We start from the raw sequence: 26,928 nt of genomic DNA, 5'->3' as shown, positions 1-26,928 counted from the left end.
TCCCTTTCAAAGGGTAGAAATAATGAATAGTTGCACACTTTCAAAGGGTGTTAATGGTGAAAGGGTGTGTCTCTTGCCAAAGGGCATACATGATGAAGAGGTATGACCTCTCCCTCACATTGAGAGATATAAAGAAAAAGGAATCAAAGCATCTAGTAACATCACCATGGATCAGATCAGAACTGTTATTAATTTACAGGCAGTAACATCCTTGTTCTTGGTGGTATGCATGGGACGTGTTTAATAAGTATGCTTAATATATGAAGCCCAATAATGTTCTTATGCGGAATTGATAGTAATATTAATATGGACTGCAATATGTATGACAATCATACATAATTTCACATATATATTCATAATACATAAGAAATATTTATACTTATAGTCTAAATCATGTTATTACTGTCCGTATTTAAGATGGTGGGAATGAGATGTTCCAAAGAGGGGCAGTCTAAATCCAAGCAATAGGTTAAGTCCCAAGATAAGGTGGGGATCAGCGACCCATAAGCCTTGAGGGTATAGACCCAAGATAGGTAAGGGCTTGGATCTGTAAACTTTGAGGGGACCTATTGTAGTTGGTCTCTAAGCGCTTTGGTAACATACGTAAACCCTTCTCCCTTAAAACTGAAGTAGTAGCAAGGTCTGATATCTATATTAAGAACTATGAATAATAAAATTAATCATCTAATGATGAAAATAGATAGACACTTGATAATAATTAATTGAAGAATATCAGTCAATTTTAATATATTGAAATAGATCAGGTAGGGGACATTACATTGAATAAAATGAATGTTAAATCTATAAGCCAAGGCCAAAACTCTGAAAATCACTGGTAGATCTCACCTCAGGACATTGAGTCCCCTAATCATATCCACTTATCCTATGGGAACCCTGGAATAAGCTAAAGAAAACCTCATACCTAACTAAGGGTGAAAAAGGGACATTACAAGCTGGCTCTAATATCACTTGTTTAACTGTAGCTCATTTGGACTAACTAGGATTCGAACCTAGGACCATCCATTTGTTGCTGGAGTGCTCTACCAATTGGCTACTGGCCCCCCTTGGCCAGCCCATCGTCGGTCTGGATTTGGCTTATTTCAACACCCCTTGTGGTGTTGGGAATAAGCCCCAAGCACTAGGAGTGTGGCTTAAGGGGGTTGTTGGAAATGAGCCAGATCCAGACCAACGATGGGCTGGCCAAGAGGGGCTAGTAGCTTAGTTGGTAGAGCACATCAGCAGCAAATGGATGTTCTCAGGTTTGAGTCTTAGCTTATTCAAATGAGCTGTATCTCAACAAGTGGTATTATAGCCAAGTTAGGAGCCCTAGCCACCTGTAGTGTGGCTTAAGGGGGGGTGTTGGAAATAAGCCACACCCGGACCAATGATGGGCTGGCCATGAGGGGCTAGTAGCTCAGTTGGTAGAGCACTCCAACAGCAAATGGATGGTCCTAGATTTGAGTCCTAGCTGGTCCAAAGGAGTTGTAGCTCAACAAGTGGTATTAGAGCATTGGATTTCCTGCCAGCCTGTTGGTTGGGGTTGCTTATTCTGGTCTTCAGTTACATAGTTTCAATTGCTTAATTTTCAAACCTCTCTTGATTGTTGCATAACAAAGTTGGGAAGATGACTAAAGCTGATAAGTCTATTTTAGAATTAATGCAAGAACTCTCTAAACTAATGAAGGACCCAGACGTCAAAGGGTACCTAAAAACAATAATAAGATCTAAACATGTGAAGACAAGTGTGCATGAAGAAAAGAATAAAACAATAGCTTTGAGTTTGAGTTCGGACATTTCCAGTGATGTTGATTCAGATGGATACCAGTTGGATGTCGAAACAGAACTTATTTGGGGAGAGACTCATTCACTGTGTCTACCACTCATAAGGAGCTCGGTGAGTACATTTTTTTTGAATAGAGTGATCAACTTGGGATCTGGGTGTGTTAGCTTCTAAATATGATGAGGATCCTACAAGGGATGAGTTTTCTTTTAATGAAGATCTTGAAACAAAGCCTGATTTATCTTTGCATGGGGCCGACTTTGAGCAGAAGTTTAGGGATTTTGATGATTTGGATCTACAATTTACGACTAGAAATGGTAATGAGGATGCATAGGAGATTTGGGATAGCTATGGAGTCATTGATGACAGGTATGATAAATCTGCTTTTTGGTATTCATCATAGCAGAAGTTCTCTTGATTTGCATGAACATAATTGGAGGAATCAATTTGTGGTGATTGTTGATTACCTGTTATTTGAGATGGGTGTTGAGGAGACATATAACAATCCAATTTTTGAGTTGGATGATCGAGCTACTCCTGGTTGTAGCATTGCACTTGGTGAAAATTGCAAGGCGTGGGATCTAGGACTTGAGTTGGGTTGAGATTGCCAGCTTGGTGTTGATCTTAGTTTAACAGACCAAATCAGATTACAAATAGTTTAAGGAAAACAAATAATCTCCATAGTATCAGCCAGAAGAATATATATTGTTTTGGCAGTCATCTTTTAAAAAACAGAACCATCTTCCCATTTAAAATTTTCTAAGATCTCAGTGTTCAAATTGACAGAAGCAGGAAAATTAACCCCATAAAATCTTTTTTTACAACAGTATAAGTTTTTTTTCTGACTACAAGGATATTAGACTCAGACTGTAAACTACAAGGAATATTAGACTCAGACTGTAAACTATTCCAATCCTTTACCACTCTTAACAAGAATGTCTTTAAACTCTATAATACCCGTGGAAGCCTACTGTTTAGCTGAACAAGCTTGGTAGAGAGCAAGAGGTTTATGATTCTAGCTCAAGTTCCATTATATAGCCCTGTGAGCAGTGAAAATTTTATTAGCCCTTACAAAAGCTTCTTTATTCTTGACCAAATTCTTAACACTTTTCCATGCTCTCCATATGCTGCTGAACATGTTAGATCCAAAAGGTTTCGTAGAAAAACTAACAAATAGAATATCATGAGGATGCATTTTTAGGTCTGGAAAGAGCAATATTAATTATAAATTTATAACTAAGACTTTCCAAGGTTCACTGTCATTAGATGTTTTCAAAATCCATTTAATTGCAAGATAAATTACCTTGAAGCTTGAGATCCTTAAGATCCAACCTCCCAAAAGTTTTGGGAGACCCCAAGAACACTGCACAACGTCTCTTTTTTCTACCTTTCCCGTCAGACCAAAAAACTGTCTCTAATTGTTTTCTGATCCTTTCAATTTGATAACTCCCAAATAACTAGGCAGAAGAATAATAAATGCTATAAGAAGACAACATTTTCGACAAACCTGCAATCTACTAACCAAAGAAAGAAGATGAGTTTGTCACTTTACATTTTTCTTTTCAAACTTCTTAAACACCCATTCTCACATATCTCTCAAAGAAGCGTCAACAAAAGAAAAACAGCAAGATATCTTACAATCTTATTAGGACCTCTCCATTGCCAATTCAAACTCATAAAACACTCTGGAGGAGAGTTACATCAACTTAAAATAGTAGACTTATTGCTATTAGAGATTTTTGCACCTGAAGCATGACAAAAAATATTTAGTCTATCCAGTACATTGTTTAAGTTTCTTTTCACATCTCAATAAACAGAGTAGTATCGTTAGAAAAGGAGGCATTGGGAAGCTCTTATTCTTAGGTAAGCAAACACCTCTAAGCATCTTAGTTTACAAAAGATAACGCAAGACATCAACAACAATAACAAACAAAGCAGAGGCCAAAGGGCACCCTTCCTAATCGATCTTTTAAGGGAAAATGGTGCAGTCAGAGAATTATTAACATCAATTTGGGTAGAAGTATCTTTAAACAGAACTTTGACCCATTTGCAAAAGAGATTTGGAAATCCAAAAGCTTGCAAAACATCAATAACAAAATCCCATTCCACCTTGTCATAAGATTTTTCAAAGTCGAGAAGAATCATACTAACATTCTGACCAGAGCATTTTTCCCAATTCAACCCCTCCGAACTAGTGATCAAGTTTTCCAAAATAGATTCACAAAAACAATGTGGGAGAATATCAGTCAACCTAAGTGCTTAAAGCCTAGCAAGAATTTTTTATAACACATTGAGAAGGGTGATGGCCCTCTAGGTTCTCAGAAGAGTTTTATTTCCCAATTTAGGCAAGAGCTTAATGATTCCCCCATTAATGTTAACCCAAGCTGACCCTTTTCAAAAGCCTCATTTTAGACATCAAGGAGATCTTCAACGATCCAATCACTATCGACTTTATAAAACTCAGCAGGGATACCATCAATTCCTGAGGATTTACCATTACCAAAGAGTTAATAATTCTAATAATTAGATAGGTTTCTACTCAAGTACTTAGCATCTTCTTCTTTAACTTTTTAGGAATAATTTTGTTACAAAATTCGGATCTGAATCATATCTCCTGTAGGACCCTTTCCGCAGGAGCTTATCCTGCCCATTTCACATGGCATGCTCCAAGCATTCTTAGCCACACAGCAACAGACCATCAAGCCACCAACCATCTCAAGTCATACGATGCATGCCTGGTTCCTACTCACCCTACTATTCTAAGGGAATTGTGTCTAGCTTCAAGATTCCAATCAATAAGATTAAATGAGAAAAGATTTTAATGAAAACTCTGAAAAGCATCTTTCAAATTCTCAAGGTTATCACATTTAGAATCCCCAATGTCAATAGGGCCAATATGTTCTTTATTCCATTTATATTTCAAAATTTTGAAAAATTATTTGGAACCTCTGTCACCCTCTTTTAACTAGTTAAAGCTTTGCCCTAAAATTTGGCCCTTCATTCTTATAATTCCGCAAACATCTCAATTGATACTTGGTTTTGGAAAGTTCTTTGTGAACATTTTTATTATCATGTCTCCTTTTTTGAACTAGGAAATAATTTAATAATTTAATTTAAGTTGCCCAAAAAAATAACTTTAATTTACATGAGACAACATATATTTTATTATTAAACTATAAAAGTACCTCAAAATGATATTATAAAATGTTTTTAAAAGAGGGCTTGAAGTGATGTTATAAAATGTCACTAGGCATGGGGTAAAAAGTGATAATATTTAAAGGTCCTTAATTTGGAATTACATTTTTGGAGGAAAAAGGAAAAAATGGAAATATATATTTTATTTCCTCAAAAGTGCTCATAAAAGGGGAAGTTAAGGATAGAAGAAGGGTTCAGCCTATTATCAATTTCTTATTTCTTTAGAATGAACAAGAGTTCTTTGTTTGTGTTAGGATGAAAACTGTCCTAGCCATTTGAATAATACCATCCACAGATTACCTGAGTGCTAAATGTTTACAGTTTTCAATTTATTGTTGTAAGTTCATTGTATCAAACAATTGCAAAATTAGTTCAGAATGTTTGGTGTGTTCTAGTTTTGATTGTGGTTGACGGTTTAGAATTTGTGAAGTTTCTATTTGTTTCAGCAAATCTAATTGCCATATTTGAAGGATTCATTTATGGATGAAAATATGAAGGGTTTTCATACTTATTACCTAGGTTACCGGGTTTGGCCCCCCAGACCCCTGGTACTTGTCCGGTCCAGTCTTGGTTCGGGGTTTTGGTCCTGTTCGCCTGTGGTTTGGACAGGGTCTGTGATTCACAGGCCTGGTTCGGACCAGGTTGAACCCAAGAGGACCTAGGTCGAACCCAGGTCTGACAGCGCAAAAATGGTTTTGTTTTTTTGAATTCCACCACATAAAAAATTAAAATATAACCCTAAAAGTGAGTTTTAAAACATTAACTTGGCTCATTTCACATAAGCAACATGACTACAAGCAAGGGGAAACGAAGATGTGGTATATAGAGCTAGAGCATAATGATTTGGATGCTTTCACTTCTCAGCGTGTTGCATTTGATGATTCAGATAGTAGACAAACTTAAAGTGCAAGTGCAAGTTTAAGTGGCATTGGCATTGGCATTGATTCATTTAATGTCAATGTCAATGATGAGGAGGAGGAGAATGAGGATGATGAATTAGAGAATCTATTTGATGATCAAACTTTAAATTGTTGAAAGTTGAAACAATGATACTTGAATATTTTATCATTTTAATATTAAACTTGATGTATATGATGCTGTTATGGTATGATCATGATTCTACGATTACAAGTTTATGTTGCTTTTGTTGTTCATATGATGCTATGTGACATGCTAATCTTAATTCATTCTTATAGGCTGCATATATATATATATATATCTATATATAATTTACATGTTTTTGTACTAACAAACTGTTGTGACGTATTCACACATTGCCCCATTGCAAATGGGGACCCCTGCTTTTTTTTGCTTTCTGGGGTTCGCTTTCTAGGTGTTTAGGGTTTGTCTGTTAGCCTTTGCATTTTGAGTGTCGCCAGGGGATCAATAGGATGGTAGGCTTTGCTTGAGCGAGGTGAGTCTTTGGGGCCTCAAAATTAGGGTTTCTTTGAGAATATTCCTTAGGGCTTGGTTTTGCTCTTGTTGCTAATTGTGTCTTGCTTTGTGAGTGGGTATCATCCTTGAAGGTCTGAGTTAGGTCGAGTTGGTGAGTGATGAAGTCTGGAATGTCATCCTGATCTTCAAATGCCCTGAAATTTGGCTAAGTCTGGAATGCCCTGATCCTGAAATTTGGCTAAGTCTGGAATGTCCTGATCCTGAAATTTGACTAAGTCTGGAAAATTGAAGAATCCTCCAAAAACTAGATTTTGCAATATAACTCCTGGAGGTCTGAAACCACTCTCAAACATCCTGAAAGTATATATGGAATATAACTTAAAGTATAAGAAAGAAGAAAGATGTTTCTTATACTTAAATGTTATATTCCATAAAATGATCCTGACGGAGAGTTCAAAATGTCAAATTTCGCTCCTGACCCTTCCAAAGGGTCCAAAGTGAATTTCGCTCCTGACCCTTCCAAAGGGTCCAGAGCGAAATTCTCCATAAGACATTCTTCTTTGACCAAAACCTAGAACTAATGCATTCATAGGCTTGAATGAAGGCAAAAGCACTTGTTTGAATGAAGAAATGCGAAAAAATGAAGTCAGGATCATGGCCTAAGGTGAATTTCGTTCTTGACCCTTCCAAAGGGTCCAGAGCGAAATTCATATTTCCTCTATTTTTCTCCTTAGCTTGATCAAGTTTGTAGACTTTTGAGGCATAATTGAGAAGGTTTGATGCAACTTTGCCTTGGAGAGGAGATTTTAGACTTTGGGATGATGGATTCTAGCCCGGGAGAGGAATTTCGCTCCTAACCCTTCCAAAGGGTCCAGAGCAAAAATCCTTATAACCCTCATTTTCCTTCCTTGTTTTGGATGGGCGTTGGTTTATTAGGCATTGTGTGTGAGTCTTGATGTGTTCTTGCCTTGAGAAGTGTTTTGAAAAGTGAGGATCTTGTCCAAAAATAGGAATTTCGCTCCTAACCCTTCCAAAGGGTCCAGAGCGAAACTCTTCATAAGCCTCGTTTGCTCCCTTGTTTTGGATACCAACCTTGTTCCATGGGCGAATTTGGGAAGGAAATAACATGTCTCTGCCTTTTGAGGTGATGGAACGTAGAAATGTGAAGGATTTTGGCCAAGATTAGGAATTTCGCTCTTGACCCTTCCAAAGGGTCCAGAGCGAAATTCACTATAATCCTCATTTGCTACCTTGAATGGGCTTAAAACTTGGTTCCTCAAGTGGAAAACAATCTATATTTGCCTCCAGGAGAAGATTGAAGTTTGAAAAATGAGCAATTAAAGCCTAAATCAAGATTTTCGCTCCTGACCCTTCTAAAGGGTCCAGAGCAAAAATCAACCTAAGACTCATTTCTTGCCTTATTTGACCAAATTTTGATTTGCAAGGCATTTTGAACGGAAAAGTAGACATGTTTTGATGTTGGAAATGTTTGAAAGCCTTGAAAAAATGAAGGATTCTAGCCAAGAAGGTGAATTTCGCTCCTGACCCTTACAAATGGTCCAGAGTGAAATTCCTTGCAAGCCTATTCTTTTGACCTTGTTTTGGCTTAAGACCTTATCCCTTGGGTGAAGGATGATGTTTAGTTACCTCTTGAGGTGATTTTGAGTTGGAAAAAGGAAGAATCAAGCCCAAATCATGATTTTCGCTCTTGACCCTTCCAAAGGGTCTAGAGCGAAAATCCTCCTAGACCTCATTTCCTTCCCTATTTGACCAAATTGTGATGTCCAAAGAATGTTGAAAGGGGAAATGGACATGATCTTGCCTTTGAGAGTGTTTGGCACTTGTGAAAATGAAGGATTCTAGCCAGGAAAGGAAATTTCGCTCCTGACCCTTCCAAAGGGTCCAGAGCGAAATTCCTTATAAACTTACTTTTTGACCTTTCTTGGACATGAAACCTTGTTCCTATGACAATGAAGGATGAAATCCTACCTTGCAAAGAAGTTTCAAGTTGAAAAAATGATGATTTTTGGTCAAGAATGAAAATTTCGCTCTTGACCCTTCCAAAGGGTCCAGAGCAAATTTTCTCAAAACCTCTTTTGCTATCAAGTTTTTGCTAGGTCAAGTGTGGGATAAGGTAAAATCAAGAGGAAGTTGCCCCTAAGAGTGACTTTGAGTTGCTAGAAACCATGAGAGATGAAGGAATTGAGCCTAGAAGTGATTTTCGCTCCCGACCCTTCCAAAGGGTCCAGAGCGAAAAACACTAAAACCATCCTTTTCTCCAAATTTTGTGCTAAGTCAGGCCTGGACTAGGGTGAGAAAAGCTATTTGGAATGCCTTGGAAAGATGTTTGACCTTCAAAAATGTGAATTTTGAGCTAAAGTTGGAATTTCGCTCTTGAACCTTCGAAGGGTCCAGGGCGAAATTCTTATAGGGTCTGTTCCTGGAGAAAATCTTGGGCAAGTTTCATGTTAATATCTTTTTGTTGATGATTTAAGTTGAAAATGCTATGTTGAAATGAATTTATCATGTGTCCTTAATCATCTTTTGGTTTGTTTTGGCAGATGAAAGAAGACCAAGCCAGGACAAGGATGACCTTCTCTAGCCCAACATCAACAAGGATGACCTTCTCCAGCCCAGCATCAACAAGGACAACTTTCTCCAGCCCAGCCTCATCAAGGACGACCTCTTCCAGTCCAACATTTGAAGGAAAGACAAGGTGGCATCCCAGTCATCACTCCTCTAGTCGGGTTGGTCCACTTCAGCATGTCCAGATTCAATGTACCTGACTCATCAAAGATGGCACCAACTTCGATGTACCTACCCCGGCTATCCATTGGTCGAATATTCCAGAGGAGACATGTGTCCAAATAATGCAATTATTTCATTGGTCAGAATTAAGTTTGTTGTAACTAACCCTAATTAGGGTTTTCATTGTAAAATCTTGGCCATTGATCTCAAATTGATCTGAGCCATGGAATTGTATTGAGGGCGCTATATAAGCCCTGGCTCCTCATTTGTAAAGAATAATAGTTAGTCAATAGTTGATAGTAGGTGAATAGTTAGCTAATAGTGAATAGTCAGTTGATAGAATAGCAATTAGAGTAGAATAGCAAGAGAAGGCAAAGATTGTTGCCAAGATGTTGTTGTAAAAGACTTGTAAAACTTCATTGAAGAAATGGTGAAATCTATGGGTCGATTCAACAATTTGCATGGTCTTTATACTTCTCAGATTTGATTTCATGTTATTAGATGAGTGGAAGAAATGTGTTTGATTGATGGTGAAATTTGTATATCCATACTACTAGCAGTTTGTTGATTGCAGACTTGCCTTGTGTAGTCAACTGGAATCATTCAGCTTAAGCTTAACTTCAATTGTCGCTTCTTCATTGATATGCATTAGCCTGATGGTGTCTATGCCTGTAGCGATGATCTGAACATCATAAAACTTTCCTCCGAAGATCGCACTAACCTTGTGGAGATGGTCCTGGGATGTCAAGACAAGACTTAGTTAGAATTTCATCAAAGGTCATTCATTGTTCCTACATTCTTAGTGTCAGAATTAGATCCTTCCCTCGCCCTCATCCTTTTTTCCCTTTTTCCAAAAAATCTAGGCTAGTGAAATCCTGTGAGTCCAGCAAATCAGACGTTTAGGTCGTCAAGTGTAAGTCCCCTTGTGATTCCAGCAAAATCACATCATATCACAGAGAGCTTATCCACGAGTAGAGAACCTACATACAAGAACCTTGGAGTTGCCTCGACTAATCCTTTGGCGAGATCTTCAGCAGTCGGGAAGCTTTGCACAAGAGAGGATAAGGTACCTTTAGGTATTTTATTCTGTGTTTGCATGTGCATAAAAAACACATCAACACAAACCCAAACCCCTTTTCAAAATTTTGCCGTACTGGTTGTTCGTACCCGAACCTGAACCGGCAACTTAGCTTATTACATTGCTGGCATGACGATGTGGAGTTTTGTAGCAAGTTGTACTTATCTTAAAACCTGTCATACCATCTCACAATGGTGTTCTTAGATGATATACTAAAGTTATTTATGATTTTTAGTGAATATTGATCACTATTGAATCCTTCTCTACGTTGGCTGCTCCAATTTTGGTATGCGATTCTTCATTTTAAATCAGATTTAAGTATTGTTGTTATTGCTACTATAATTGATTATACATTGGTTTTGGATTTAGAATAACAATTACCAACTCGCTATAATACATGGCAAAGGGTTTCAACTGTTAAATAATCAGTTGCATGACATCATCAACAATTGCATGTCAATTTTGGAGGGTGTTCTTTATTGTAGCAATTGCATATCAGTGTTGCATGTTAGAATTAACAATTGCATGTCAGTTTTGGATGGTGTCCTTCATCACAACAATGGCATATTGATGTCTATCAGCATTTAACACTTTCAACATTGATTTATCATTTAGAAGTTTAGAATTGGTTTTCAGATCATATACTTGGGCATATTTAGTTGTTTGAATAGCAACATCAGCAATCTTTTGGAGTTTCAGCAGTGATATTACAATATGAGTTTGCATAATTCCATTTCAGTTAAATATAATAATGTTGATATTGTTTCTTGAAGTGATTGTTTATTCTGGGTTTTGATATTACTACATCATTAATTAAAGTTTTCATGTTATATATTTATAATATATATTCTTAAAGATCTAAGACATTTTATTTATGTTTTTAAAGATCTAAGACATTTTATTGCCAGATCCATGTTATTATTGTAAAAAGATCCTAGACTGTTCATCATTGGATTCCTTTAATTTGTGTCATCATCTACCATTTTAGTGTTGATTCAAAATTGGATGATAAGTCTGCCATTTTGGCGTTTAACTATTTTGCCTGTTATTTATCAATTTGATATGATTGGAATTTGCATATCATTATCTGCTACTTTGGCTTTGATCAATTCTGTCGATTTGATATTGTTTGTAATTTGGTCAGCTAGTTGCCAATAAGTTGTTTATTGTGTTAATTATCCTTATTCTAGTCTTAGTATCTCTCCTTGCTCATATCAGGATCTTGGTGATCAAAAAGAGCTAGGGTTTGAGTTGATTGTAAAAACTTGGTGGATTTTAGCTAAATATCCTACCAGGGATATGTTGTTACGTTTTCACACATCACCCCATTGCAAATGGGGACCCCCACTTTTTTCTGTTTTCTTAGTTAGTTGTTTAGCTATTTTTATTTTTATTTGGAAGAAGTGCAAAATTGAAAAGTCGAAGTTTTTGGCTAAGGCATGAGAATGAGCCGCATTGATCTTGCACACCTTGCGCATTGCTCTCGCACGCCTTGTGCATTGCTCTCAATGCCTTGTACAATTAAATCAAGTTCGATTATGAAAGAAAGGAGAGCTACGCCTTGAACAATGCAAGTCATTCAGTAGGTGCAATGAACGAAGGGCAATGATAATTCTAGTGCATACGAGCTATGATCACCTCAACACTTGAGCTTCCACGATACAATCTTCATGATACGTTCTAGGTAAATTTTTAAAGTTCGAAGAAAGATGGAAATAATGGACAAAGGGCATTTGATAAAGGGGATCGCACCAATGGAAGCATTTAATATTGATGCCTAAAATGTTGTAAAGTTCAATGAGTGCAAGGGTATGGCATTTAATGACGCAAAGGCAATCACATTAAGTAATAATTGCAAAACTCGAAGTCTTGCATAGACATCGTTGGATTGCTTGATTGAAAGGCAATTAAAACTCCAAGGGAAAAGTTCGAAGTTTTTTATGCAATGCATCTAATAAATGTTGCCTTACCATTGAAAATTGGTGATCAAATATGAGGTGCGTTTCAATCTCCCAAATGCCACGATTTTGAAGTGTTGCCATCATTTAAAATATGCAATGATCCACAAGGTATTGAATGAAGGTGGCAAACGTATTTATCATCCCAATCATTATGCATTAAATAAAAGTCGCCAATACCTGCAATGGAGTACGAATTTCTTAAGATGGCGATTAGATAAGGGTGTTGATCATTGCATTTGATCAACACTCTAAGTCAATGATCTGCATAAACAGCGATTTTGTCTTGACAATCGATCATCATTTGGCAGTGAATTCACCTCCATTAGCTACATTTTGATCAGCGATTCAAATTCATTAGCGAATTTGATTAGTAAGTAGCAGCGATTCATGTAATATTGGATGTAGGCGATTTGATAGGAGCTGTGATGAGTTCATGAAGAGCGATTCTGACTTTAAGATCTATGATTTGTGCCTAGCCCAAGTTCAAATTACGGTTACCAGTGATAAGCAAGCTGCATTGAGTCCTTTTTTTTAAGAATGTGATTCTGCTCCAATTCGTGCCAGGGACATACAGTTACAGTGCATTTATTCAAAATGTGATTCTGACTTGGAGTAGCATGGGTATGATCAAGGTGTCGAACTTGTTCACAGCAAGGCAGCATGTTGAGATTATTGGACATCAGTGAATTGAGTCCCAACGATTCCAACCAAGAACAGCGATCCTACTTTTGGCATATGGTTAAGGTTGCATCAAACTCAGTCACAGCAATCACCAAGGATAGCAAAATATGTTCATTTTCCAGCAATTTGATTTGATCAATCACCATCATTCAATTACAACAAATTGCTACAATGAGGCAATGTGGACATGAAATTTTCAAATTTTCATCAAAGTCTGATAAGATAGAGCAATCAACCAAAGGTGTATTTACATGTGAGATACACGATCTGGCCCAAAAGAACATTTGGATTAATATAAACAGTCTTTTGAAGTGTTTTGCAGGCCTGAAAATAGAGTATATTTCCTCAAGTTGAAATTGGATCAGGCCTTATCTATGTTCAATCTGTGTTTTAAGATGGTTTGTTTGATGTATTTTGATCACCTTAGAGCTTTATGAGGAATTATCATGATTATATTCTATTGAGGGCTAGAGATGCAGCCTAGGCTTTTAAACTTATCATTCTAAGGATAGTAATTCCTAGTCTAGATGCTTAAGCTTTATTTGCAAATAGAATATCACTTGACAAAACTAATTTGAACAACTCTTACAGCTGAAAGATGACTCTAGCACGACAAACTCTCATCAAGACAAGAACAGTCCGTCTAAGGCAATGACTGAGATTGATTCAAGCAATTAGCGTGAGGAGCAGCAATCAACATCAAGCATTAAAGAAGAATTTTTACAATCTTGAATTTCCTTCGAAAATCCAAGAATCATTGTTAGTATAGCCAGATGAAAGCTCAAGAATGCAAATGATCAAGACAAGTGATAGTTTTAGAAGAGTTAATCAAAGTTAGAAGATTGACATGAGCAAAGGCATCATCACATCAAGAGCTTGGAAATGTTGAGTATCAAGGGATATGCCTCATTCAATCAAAACTTATGATGAGTTACAAAGATCAACCAGCTGAGGTGGTGCCTAGTCATCATTTATCCAATCACATTATTTCATGAGAAGGTGTCCAGATTCAATGTACCTAACTCATCCTACAAAGAAGATAATTATCACATGGGCACAAAGTTCGATGTACCTACTGCTATCATCTATTGGTTGAATTTTCAAAGAAGGATATGTGTCCTATCAAATGTAAATATATCATTGGTCAAGCATTAAATGCTTTGCAATGGGTGTAACAAACCCTAATTAGGGTTTCTATCTTTTGAACTTGGCCATTGATTGCAAATCAATCTGAGCCATTCAATCGTAATGAGAGCACTATACAAGGCTCCACTTCTTCATTTTTTAAAGTTAATAGCAAATAGACAAGAGCTCAATAGCGAATAGCACTAGTTCAAGAAAGTAGCAAGCAAATAATTAGGGTAGAGTAGGAAGAGAAGGAAAATATTGTTGCCAAGACATTGTTGCAAAAGACATGTAAACGTCATTGAAGATATGGTGAAATTGATATGTTGATTCAACAATTTGCATGGTCTCTACTTCTCAATTTGATTTTCATGTTGTTTAGATGAATGGAAGACTGTGTATGATCAATGGTGAAATTCGTATATCCATACTACTAACACCTTGCCGATGGTAAAGTGCCTTGCGTGGTCAATTGGATCCATCTTAGCCAAGCTTAACTTCAATTATCATTTCTTCATTGATATGCATCAACTTGATAGTGCCTATGCTTGTGGTGATGATTTGAAAATCATAAAGCTATCCTTAGATTGCACTAGCCTTGTGGAGACGTTCATAGCATGTCGAAGCAAGACTTAGTTGAATTCCACCAAAGATTGTCCTTTGCTTTTACATTCGTAAAGTTAGAATAGCCTTCTAAACCCTTATCCTGTTTTCCTTTTTTTTTTCTTTTTCAAATCAAGTTAATCCCACATTCCAGCATCATTTGAACATTCAAGCATTCAACGTAAGTACACCTTGTGAAACCAGCAATATCACATCATATACAACTGAGTCTATCCAAGAGCACGTCAAGATCTGACATTCGAGAACCTTGGAGTTGTTCCACTTGATCATGCAGCTTAGCATTTGGGTCTTTATTCAAGAGAGGATAGAATACTTAGTATTTTATTCTGTGTTGCATAGTGCATAAAAACACCATCAACATGATATTACACTTATCATCAATTTTATTCTACATCACAATTTCTAAACCTAAAAGCTTCTCCAAACATTGTCAATGTTCTTTCAATCAGGAGCCTTTTTCTTCCAACAATTTTCCATAGAATTTTCCAAGCAGTAACCAAGCTATCCCATTATTTCACAACATAACTATCACAAAACAAAGAGTTGATAATGTCTCTCACAAAAAAATTCTCTCAAGACAATCTCTATCCTTTGAAAGAGAAACATTTAACTTGAACATAAGATCCTTCAAATCAGGATCCTCTTGGGGTTTGTTTAGGAACCTAAGAGAAGCTTCAATAGGGGAATGATTGGACATAGTGGAGGGATACACCTGCACAAGATTATTATCACTGCTAGACACAAAGCAGAGTACCTTTTTATTAGCATAAAATTTGTCAAGTCTAGAGTATACTCTTTTTCTAGCAATTTGATTATTGCACCAAGTTCTTATTACTTGACTTTTTTTCTCAAGAGGATCTAAGAGATTGTGAAATTTTTTCATTCAAGACCAAAAAATAACTCATTAAGTAATATTCCTACCATCCAATTTATCTTTCTTTACTCCACCATGTAGAATTCCCCACCAAAGATCCAAGGGATATTGTAGAGAGGAAGAGCCATTCAATTCTATAAAACACATCTATTTCTACAATGATTTGGAAAATTGGATCATAAATAAAGCATAAGCCAAATCTAAAACCATTGTTCTCAAGGATTACGCAAACCAGCCAAATCTAAAACCATTGTTCTCAAGGATTACGCAAACCAGCCAAATCTAAAACCATTGTTCTCAAGGATTACGCAAACCACTCCGCTACAGGAAGAAAGCCCACTATTAACCACAAAAGGGACCCACTTGGCCTGACTAAAATGGGAGCCCCACCCTTTCCTTTTACATGCTGGGTAGAGAAGAACACAATTTCTTCAAACAATTTTTAAGACTGACTAAGATTGGAATCCCACAGCCTTAACTTCTTGCAAACAAAGAAAATCCAAATTAGGCTTCATTGTAAAATAGGATCTAAGGATATATTTTCCGAAACGAGATTCTAATCCCCTAACATTTTGATTAGAGCAGTTTATAATCATTTATAAGAATTTGGAGAAACCAAAGGCTTATGATTTTTGTACAATCTATCAAAACATTTTGGCATTTTTCCTCCTTCCCTTTCTTACTATTTTTTGATCACTTATTTCCTGCTTGCTTTCTTTCTTTCTTTTTTTGTTCTCTTCAATAATAAGTTTATAAACTATCATCAGAAAATAGGTGGTCAGCACAATCTAAATGGCCTTTTGCCTTTTAAATTATTGGTTAAAACTGTACTGGATTGTTGTTCCTTTTTAGAAGAAGCTTCTATCTGTAGCAGCTCATGGGGAGCTTTGTTGCCTTTAGCTTTTTCTAACTCTGCTTTGGCTCTCAAACTTTCATTGCTGAGCATTCTTCCTAGCCCTCTTGTCTTGGGGTTTAAAGGCAACTAACTCATCATTCATTTTTATACTAGTTTGAACGGTCGGAATGACAATATATTCTTCCTCAAGCACAGGGTACTGTTCCTAGGTTCCAAATTTTTCATACTAATATGAACAGTAGAGATACTAGTCTTCAAGACATGGTTAAACCATTAAAAATAGTAGTAGGACAATTGTCCACCAGACCATCTCCCATAATAACCACTCTACCCTTATCCAATGGAACAACTTCATTGACTCTAACATCAATTTCGCTACTAACAATTTCAATCCCTCCATTCTTACCATCTATGTTTTCACTACTCATAGTTCTAAGAGGGGTTTTTGATTTTTGGACAATATTTTCTCATGACCATTTTTTCCACACAAAAAAAAGGAATTTAGACTCCCCTACAGTTCAATTTCACAGGAATAGTTCTCTCTTAAATTTAAATAACTAAGATACTAGGGACCTCAACTACTAGGGCTAAAGAGATTGACACTCTTGCATTGAGATGCAGGAGTGTAACCTTAGTTTCCTCAAATTACATAATCTCCCTGAGAGGCTTCAAAAGCTGCGGGATAAATATCCACAGCCGAGGAACCAAACTTTTAATTTCCAACCATCTAGGAGTAGAACTAGCCAAAACTGCTTTCTGGTTTAGACTCCATAGACCAAGGAACAGCCCTTAATATAGATTGACCCAAATTACCATATTCTTTTTTAATCACCTTTTCCTACATATTATGTGTCTTGAAAAAATTACATCAATTCTTTTTGAATCATTTTGCAAACTTACATATATTTTCAATTTTCTTCCCCTAACACTGCTCAACTAGTCATCAAAGATATTTCTAGAAGGCAAAAATTTATTATCTAGGCAAACAAAATATGCCACTATACCTTTTAGCTTCTTTTCTTCTCTTTTTACATCATTAGTCATATCTATTCCTCACTTTATTTAGACATAGCTGCCCCTTCCAATTCCATCAATTTGCCAAGTTTCAAATAGAGCAAAATCAGGAACCCTCAAATCTTTCCCTCCAAGTGTGTCTCTGTAAGACAACTTTTCAAAAGGTTTGTTACTAGAATCATCCCCATCTTTACCATTGGAATCCTATCACACTCCATATTAAAACTCAAGTTTTAACTTTTTGTAGCGAATCTTGTGGACTTTACAAACAAATGTGTTAATGTGGCACTGACATTCAATTGATTGTTGGCCATGAAGTAGGCAGTGAATGTTAAAATGTTGAGGAGGTTTAGAGCAAAATCTGGAACTTCCAAATCTTTCCCTCCAAGTGTATCTCTGTAAGACAACTTCTCAAAAGGTTTGTGATTAGAATCATCCCCATCTTTATCATTGGAATCCAATCACACTCAAGTTTTAACTTTTTGCAGTGAATCTTGTGGATCTTCCAACTAAATGTGTTAATGTGGCACTGACGTTCAATTGATTGTTGACCATGAATTTGGCAGTGAATGTTAAAACATTGAGGAGGGTTACAGTGATATGTTTCAGACTTGAGAATATATTTTTTTGAGTTTTAGATTAGTTTGTGAAAGTTTAATATAAATAACAAAGAAATCCATGAGGCGAGCAAGGTTGTAGACTCTCGATGGCTTTGTTGGCTGTTTGATAAATCTTTTCAAAGATATTGGGCTGACGATTAAATATAATGAATACTTGCATGGATTGTTGTAGTATGAAGGAGATATCCAGATTATTTGTCCAAGTGAATGCAATTGGAGCCCAGATTTACCGATGTAAGAAGAGCTCCAGTAGGTTTGAGATAGTTTGATCTGCCTCCGCAATCACAATTGATGTTTTCTAATGCTATTGTAGTATCATGCTTGGTCACTAAATTGGATTTATAACCAACCCACTTGTTTAATAGTTTACCGGGTTTGCATTTTTTCTTGTTGTGCATAGGGAAGCAATACAAAGCTGCATCTTTCCAAGTTTCATGCCATGCTCTAGATGCAATGCCATATGCATTGTAAATGCAGGCTTATACAGTTTTCAGAGCACGTAAATAGAGGTTATAAGCTTTGCAGACCTATATTCAGGGAGAAAAGCCCGCAGCCATTATTATTGGAGCTTGCCATTGATAGATAAAAAAACCCATGGGGCCATGTTGATATGGCTAATTTGCAGGTATAAACTGATGAAGTGTGGCCATGTCATAGGAAGGGAGCTAAAAAGTTGTGACAGCTGTGGCCTGCAAGATTTACAAGGCAGCCACATCAAAAGGAGTAAGGTACAAATACATTCTAGAGAGCCTTCCATAAAGCTCGAAGTGCATGCTATCTCTTATATGTTGGCAACAGAAATTCCACAAGTTTAAATTTCAAATTAACTGTAGACTCATAGACATGTAAAATGCTATCTATATGATTGTGAAACCATCTCTGGAAGGAACACACAACTACAGTGGATTCTTCTAATCTGATGGCCTCCTGCTTTATTTCAACATTTTAGTGATCTTTTTGGTAAAATGTTTCATGAGTTGTAGATCAGGTTCATTGAATTACTCATGGATGCTGTCAAAGGTTTTCAAGGCTAAAAGGGCATAAAGATCTGTTGATGTTCTAATATCAATGGCCGGTGGAACAATTTAAACATTTGAAGAGGAATATAAGTAAAGAGGAGCTCAATTGGCTGGGCAAATGGCTAGGTGAGGGACCTGCAATTAGATGATGCCATCTTATTAGTCAGGAAAATAAAAAAGAAGCTGGCAAGTAGAAATGAGTTCAGTGGGTCAAATGCTTCAACCAGGTTGTGGCACAAGTGGAATACAAGTGGGTCTGTTTGTTAATAAGGTAAAGAGCTTGGCCTTAAATATTAAAATCAAGACTACAGTTTGCAACACATAAATAAAGATAGTTGGGTGGATAAAAGTAGTAGAGCTGACCCATGTGTGGTAAAAAGTTTTTTAAGATGAGCGAAAAGCCCAAAGACTCAGCCACCATAGAGCTTCGCAAAGAGTTCAGGGAGTTGCTAGTGTTGGAATTGATTGTCATTGATGTCAATGGAAGAATAAGGAGATTGTTGGAATTAATTGTCATTGATGTCAAAGGAAGAATGAGGAAATTGTTGGAAAGATTGTCGTTGATGTCAAAGTAGCAAGGTGTAAAAGTTGTCATAGAATGCAAGAAGAGAATTGTCATTCATTGGCACATCTAAGGCAACTTAGATCAGTTTTATAAGACAAACTGGATCCGCTGTTTGAAGACTCTAGAGGTGGCCAACTACTCTTAAAGAGAACACCAAGATATTGGTTTGATAAGGCCAACTAATATAGTGTGATCAGTTTTAAAGGACAGCAAAAATGGAGTAGATGTGGCCGACTGAAAGACTGTGGGTGATCAGCTTTGAAGAAAAGATGATATAGCAGTGATACATAAGAGAAGAGTAGAGAATGCAGCATTTCCTTATTGAAGATATATTAATAGAAGTGGAAGGATTATATATTGATTAAAGACAGCAATAAAGATAATTGACAAAAAGAAGCAATCAATAATTAATATCTACAGGGCAGTGCTGTAGATTACAATTAAAAGATAGTGATGCATTTATAATATGCAGAAAGAAATTGTGATTGATGTTTGGGGAGCAGTGATTTAATAAATGATATAAAGCAGTGATTATGTTTAAGGCAGAAATTAATAACAACAATTTCATTTCATAAGGAAAAGACAAGTTATTATAATTTAGTTTAAAAAAAAGCTGCGATCTGTTATGAAAGGGCAGAGATTGGTAAGGAGAAGTCGTGATTATTCAAGTGGTCATCTACTTTAAGAAGGATCGCATCTCTTCATAGAAATATGAAGATATATATTAGCATAAGAAATATGTGAAGTGTGTGATGAAAATAAAATATATATAAAGATCACAATAAATATTTGAAGATAAATAAAGTGATCAAAGGCAGTTTTTAGTATGTAGAAGTTTGTGATCAAAGAACATACCCATTTTAAGGGTTGTCGCTTTCCTAAGAGTTGCATCTTTTTTTATGAAGACATTGAGATACAAGCTGTGGGTATGACTTATGAAGAAGAATAGAGTGTGAAGGTTAGAAGATTATATCATATGTACACCAGCAGTCTTGTATAAAGAAGAGAACTGATATATATATGATCAAGGCAGACTTATGAGAGAGGCACATACATTTATGGCAGAGTCGTAAGAAAAGTATATGCAGATATAAAGAGGAATATATGCAGTATAAAAGAGGAATATATGCAGATATAAAAGAGATTTATACACAGATATAGAAGAATGAAGTGAATTGAGTATTTGGTTAAGGATACTCGAGACATGTTGAAGTGTTATGACCATTGAAGAATTAATAAAGATCATTCAAGGACGAGAAATCAATAGAAGATATATTAATCATGAAGAATATTTTTTATGGATTTAGATATATCCATCATACCTAGTTTTGTTTTGGAAGTTGGTGCTTCCTGAAGGAGTGATTGGTATCTCTTGCTAAGTTGGTGCTTAGTTGCAGGGATTGGTGCCTCTAGTAGGTTGGTGCCTACAAATTGAGAGGATTGGTGTCTCTTGTGGGTTGGTGCTTGCAAAGTTTGTAAAGATGATTTTATATAAGCAACATTTTGTCGTGGTTTTGTCTTGTAAGAGTTTCCACATAAATCACGTGTTCTACTTGTGTTGCATAATTGTTGCATCTTATGTTATTGATATTGTGAACTTGATATGCTTATGGTATTAAGTTTGAAAAAGTAGAAAATAGTATTATACTGATTCATCCCCCCTCTCTCTCTCAATGTAATCGTGTATTTAAATGGAGTTTGTTTAAATATTTTTCTTGGGGATATATAAAAGCAATATATGCTTGTGAAAAACAAAATGAAACCATAGATTAGAAAAGTTAACCCTAGCATATTAAACATAAAAGGAATCCCAAAGGTGAAAGTTAAGCAAGTTAAGGCATTATGGAATAAAATAGAAGAATTTTTATGTCCATGAGGTCAAAGATAGCCTATGGGTAGACTGTGCTGCTTTAGCTTTCTGACTTGCTAACTGATTGCTAACAGCTTGATGATGAGCTCCCCTATTTTCCCAACCTTCTCTTTAAACAAATCTTGCACTAAAGCAACATAAATGGCCTGAATTCTATAGAATGCTTTGCACTCTAGAACAAATTTCTTCTTTAATTCAACTACACCAGTCCTGCAAAAGATACAGACTCTTTCCTCTCGTTCTTCTTTAAGCCTCTTCCATCTAACTTGTTCCACATTGAAGATGATGTGACTTAAACCTCAATCGGGCTATAAGTATCTTTGTCCTCCAAGTTATATTTGCCCCCTTATATGCCTTTTGTTGATGATCATAAGTGGGGTTATATTCATCAAGATAATTTCCTCTTTCATCCTAATGGTTTTTCCCACATAGACCTGTGAAATTTATAGAAAGAAGAAATAGTTAAATCCTATAATCTTGTTATGAAAACTTGATTTTTCAAAGGCTACCTGAATTATTTTCGAAAGTTGAGCTTTAATTTAATGCTTATAATTTAATGTGAAAGTCCCAAAGCTTGCCCTAAATCATTTCATAAAAAGGAGCCTGTAGCATATATTAGTCAGAAAGGATGTAGAATTGAGGAAGAAATAATGAATTGAGAAAGTGAATTATAAGTCCTGATGATGTTGTAATAATTGTGGTTGTTTTTAAAATTGAATAATATTTAGATTGTTGTTCATTGTTCTATCCTCTATGAATTTGGTGTTGCTTTGTCTGTGTGGCTGGCCAGTCTGATAAGGTTCCCTGGTCTTGTTTGCATCACATCTGGCTATAAACAAAGATATTTCCCTACTTAAACACTATATCATGGGTAATTACTTTTTTGGGTCCAAAGATAATCGATATCCAAGGGAATTTTAAGAATGACGCATTAATAAATTTTCTTAAAGCCTAGACTTCTTTGACTTCTCAGATGGAAAGTAGGTTGAAGATCTCGGAGCTCTCAAACTTCTCAAATAAAATGTTTTTGGGCCAAGCATAGGAAGATAAAGTTTTTCATTGATCAAAGAATAGAAGAAAATGGATCCTGAAATGACAATGGCAACCATGTCAAGGATCCAAATCAAGACTTAAAGACTTCTGGGTATTAACTAAGAAGAGGATCCCTGGTTTTCTTAAAGAAGTTTGTGTTTTGCAAGCAATAACAACTTGAATGTAAGATGATTTCATTTTCTATCACATTTATAAGTCTTCAATGGATAGTCATGCTTTTGATTATAAAAAGCACATACACTACAGCCTTTAAGGCCTTGTTTAATTGGCGGTTAATGGATTTTTAGTCAGCTGAAACTTCCAATGCATCTATTTATCCAATTTAGCCGTAAGGGATGGAAATTGGATAGAACCATCCATAACAACCTTTTCACGACAACAGTTCCATGACGTACAAACATGAGTTGCATTCCTAAAATTTTATTTTTCCAATCATATATTTTATCCTCTATTATAGCTCTGACCAGCTACAAAGATGACCAGTTAAACACAAAAAAAATGTGAAAAAGTTCCACATTCTATCTATACTTCTTCCCTTTTTTCCCATTTCATGGTATGCCTACTTATCACTATCCATTCCAATATCTAAGGAAGAAAAAGAGGTTAAGAAATAAGAGATATTCTAGATTTGCCTAAGATAGCACTGTGAGTCTCTTAACCCATTGTTCAAAATCGTGCGCACTCAAATCTACAAGAAAAGTGATTGAAATGTAAATAAAGTATAAAATGATTATAAATCTCACCCAGAATTTTGCACCAATCTAAGCCCACCAGATTAGCCAACTAGCCAATGTCAAGGGCAGTCTCCAACCTGCTGGCCCCACCGTGCCAATTAGCTATCCCTATGGGGCAGACTCAGTGTTTTGATGGAGAAAATTAAGCTTTGTGCTGTTCATTTCAGAATTCCTCTAACGCGGAACTGATATGCAGCCAATGGAATTCATAGCTAATATAAATTTGCTCTCAAATCTCTCTCAAATCTGAGCTTTGCCCTCAAGAACAACAACAATTATCATAATAGGGACCACATAATCAGCCACAAAGGTGTATCCATGGAGGCAAGATAAATCAGTAAAGAAATGGGCAATTCAATTCACAACATGCTTTGTAAAACCCTCAAAATCCATGCAATATTGTCTATATAGTCTATCCCAAAAGAGTCAACTTCTGCTAACCTTTTATATGTGGGTTTCCATGTCCATCAGGATGAATTTGGTCGTTGAGATTTTGGCAAGATTTTTCTGATAAGAAGTCTGACTTGTAATTTTGTGGACATCATATTTTGTGCTTTAGAGTGTTATTTTATCCCTTTTCTTGCTCTGCTTTGCTAATGTGCTCTGTGAATTTAACAGGCTCGGCCTCTATTGGACCATGCACTTGACGATGGAAACTTTGAAGGTCTAGCTGATCATGAGCTAGAAAATAATTTTGATAGGGATAAGATGTTCCGTATGTTAAAAGTTGCAGCTGCATGCATTTGTCACTCTGCTCAAAGGCGCCCACGGATGGGACAGGTGAGTAAGCAATAAAACAGTTTTTATGATAGCATGTGATTATTATTTATTCATTGCTTCCCTCTTTATTATTTATCTCAAGGTGGTTCGGGCATTGGAAGGTGATTCTGGAGACCATGACCTGAATAATGGTGTGAAACCAGGCCATAGTGGTCAATATGATTATCCCGAACTTTCATCATTTGTCAGGACATTTCGTATGATGGCTTTTGGTGATCAAGAATTGGATACTGGTTACAGTTTTCGCACTGATGAATACATCCTCAATCCTTCTGTTTCTAACAGTGAGCTCCAACGAAGCAATGTGAATGAAAGCAGACCCTCAAGATATACAATGGCAGAATCTCATTTGCCATTGTTTGGTCCATATGATGAACACAAAAGTGTTGGGGAACTTGAAATACAGGCTATTAATAGGCCTCGTTCTCTCCTGGATGACAATTGGTAAATTATTGGGCATCATTTCACCTATTGGTTTGGTTGAACTCAGGTATGTATATATAAGTTTAGCTTTTTAAACCACTTTCTTATTTTGTTGGTTCTCTAAGTGGGATTGAAAAAACATCATTTAGAAAATTTCTTGTAAGCAGTAATTTCAGTATAACCGAATTATAGCAGCAACTAATTAGGGTGATGCAGTTGTCTGTACCTAAAATGACAATGTTTAAAATATTTGCTTTTAGCAGTAATTTCAGATTAAGAAGAATTGCAATAGCAACTAATTGGAGTTATTAAGTTGCACCGGTCTAGTGGAAGTTTTGGTGAAGTAGTTTATCAAGTTACCAAAATGTGCATGGTTGTTCTTTAGCTGACCTGTTATACTCTTCATCTTATTGAAATGGTGATGATGCAGAGAATGTGAAGGAGGAGGCTGTTCTTCTGCAATTTTTTATCAGCCCTTAACTGCGGGAGTCTTCCCCCTGAGCATTGATATCATTGTTTGTAACTTTATCATCTATTTTTCAATCACTCGATTGTATTCAATTGAGAGTAGCAACAAAACTAAACAATAATAAAATTCTTAGTTGCCTGATATGTATGGTAATGCATCAGGGCCCATCTTTATTCACTGTGCACTTTTCTCAGGTTAAGTTGAAACTAACGCATAAATTTCATGCACCTAGGTACGTAAGCTGCTTGTACATATTCTTGGTTCTTGTCAGTGATCATTATCATATTCCCTGGCCTAATGTTATTTTCTTCTATCGTTTGTAACAGCTGATGTTAAACCTGAAGTGGTTATAAGCTACGAAACCTGGGGACGCATCCCCTACCTGAAAACCCCCGTCCCAGTCCCGGGGACATTTCGGGGACTTGGGGACGGCCAGGGGACGTCCCCCCCCCCCCGTCCCCAAATTGCCAGAATTTTGAGGGGACGTCCCCGAAACGGGGGGACGGCTTCCCTAGCTGTGGGGGACGTCCGTACGTCCCGGGGACAGTTGGGGACGGATTGGGGACGTCCCAGCCGTCCCGGAGACGGCTGGACGTCCCCCACTTCTAAGGCTAGGAAAAAATATTAAAATAAAAAAAGTCGTATTTTCATTTTTGTTTAATGATGTTTTTTGCGTAATTGAGGGAGTGAAATATCTCATGAAGGGTTTTTTGCCAATAAAATAATAAAAGTATTTTTGGCCTCGCGGGGTGCTGCCCCTCCACCCCGCCCTGTATCGCGACAGGGAGCGTGCAAGGGGCGATGCCCCTTGACCCCAACTTGGGGGCGCTGCCCCCAAACCCCCGTCGAAAAATATTGGGGGAAACTGCGCTGATGGAAGTAGTGAAAATTTAACCTCCGAGTCTGATTAGGCTCCATCATGTATGTTATTTCTTTAATATCTATTATGATATGCATATTGACAATGTGAATGAATTGAAATTCTGAATTATGAGTGCATATTGAGTATTGAGTCTATTGATAATGTTGTGTGTTCGATGTTTGCATTCTAAAATGTTTTCATAGTATCATACACATGCTATATCCATGTTTTCATATGAATATAATGTATAGATGCATGCTTTATCCATGTTTTCATATGAACATTTAGAATTTTCCTATATATTTTAAATTTTCCCTATATTTTATATAGCCGTCCCCTTTGCCGTCCCCCCCCGTCCCCAAATTTGGCAAAAAAATTTGCCGTCCCGGAAACTCGTCTCCCCATCCCCCCGTCCCGGAAACTTGGGGTAACGTAGGTTATAAGGCTTTATTAATGAAGTCTTGTAAAGAAAATAAATGATTTTCTTTAATTAAATCTATTAATAGAGCTGGGATTGATCATCGAGAATTTCAGAAATTAAATATTCAAATAATTGAGGAAGAGAAATGAATTAAACGCATGGGTTCTTAGCTCTGATTTTGATGCAGAAGCTTTTATCAAGTAGTCAGAAAAGCATTTGCCAATGCTATGAAAATTTTCTATATTTCTGACATGTGAATTTGACTGCCATGAGAACGGACGTGATATCTCTGAGTGTGAAATGTGTGTAAGTGATAATGTAATTCATGGAACTGATGTGGGTGATTCTTGCAGTCTGAAACTTGTTCACCTTGATATTTTGATGTGTGAATTTGTGAAGGATAGGCAGTCTTACAAACACCGTTAGGGAATCTGCCAGATTGGAGGGCCAAGTTCTCCCTGGCCTGATCCCTAGTGAACCCCTTTACGGCTTGGAATATAAGCAAGCAAGTGTGCGATGGATAGCCTGATCCCTAGTGAACCACTTTACGGCTTGGAATATAAGCAAGCAAGTGTGCAATGGATCTAGGATGTGCTCTAATAATTCTCGAATAAATGCTATCATAAATGTTTTATCCGTTGAAGACCCTAGTATGCTCCTTGCTAACTCCTAGATAATAGAACTTTATCACAAAAGGCCACTAATCAACAAAATGTGCTTTAGGTCAGGTCACAAGAACTGGTGAATGTGGTTGGCAAGGTGAATTTGAAATTTTGAATTT

General features: G+C 36.6%; 1 protein-coding gene across 3 annotated transcripts in view; it reads left to right on the top strand.

Annotated features, from left to right (window-relative positions):
* LOC131076721 (proline-rich receptor-like protein kinase PERK1) overlaps window positions 1–25,007 on the top strand; it is a 38,780-nt gene extending 13,773 nt beyond the window's left edge. Inside the window, exons 7-9 of one of the 3 annotated variants that reach the window (XM_058014030.2) lie at window positions 23,811–23,972; window positions 24,055–24,462; window positions 24,826–25,007. In XM_058014030.2, the coding sequence (XP_057870013.1) occupies window positions 23,811–23,972; window positions 24,055–24,420 (528 nt within the window). In that variant the 3' untranslated portion in view covers window positions 24,421–24,462; window positions 24,826–25,007. Of the gene's footprint in view, window positions 1–8,931; window positions 9,558–23,810; window positions 23,973–24,054; window positions 24,463–24,825 lie in introns of those variants that run through there. The other 2 variants (XR_009113479.2, XM_058014032.2) reach the window with 2 other exon arrangements.
* The last annotated feature ends 1,921 nt before the right edge of the window (window positions 25,008–26,928 follow it).

The sequence above is a fragment of the Cryptomeria japonica genome, chromosome 10, assembly GCF_030272615.1.
Source record: "Cryptomeria japonica chromosome 10, Sugi_1.0, whole genome shotgun sequence".
In the NCBI taxonomy this organism is placed as follows: domain Eukaryota; kingdom Viridiplantae; phylum Streptophyta; class Pinopsida; order Cupressales; family Cupressaceae; genus Cryptomeria; species Cryptomeria japonica.
The sequence above is the reverse complement of the archived record's forward strand: the minus strand, read 5'-3'. Positions and strand labels throughout refer to the sequence as shown.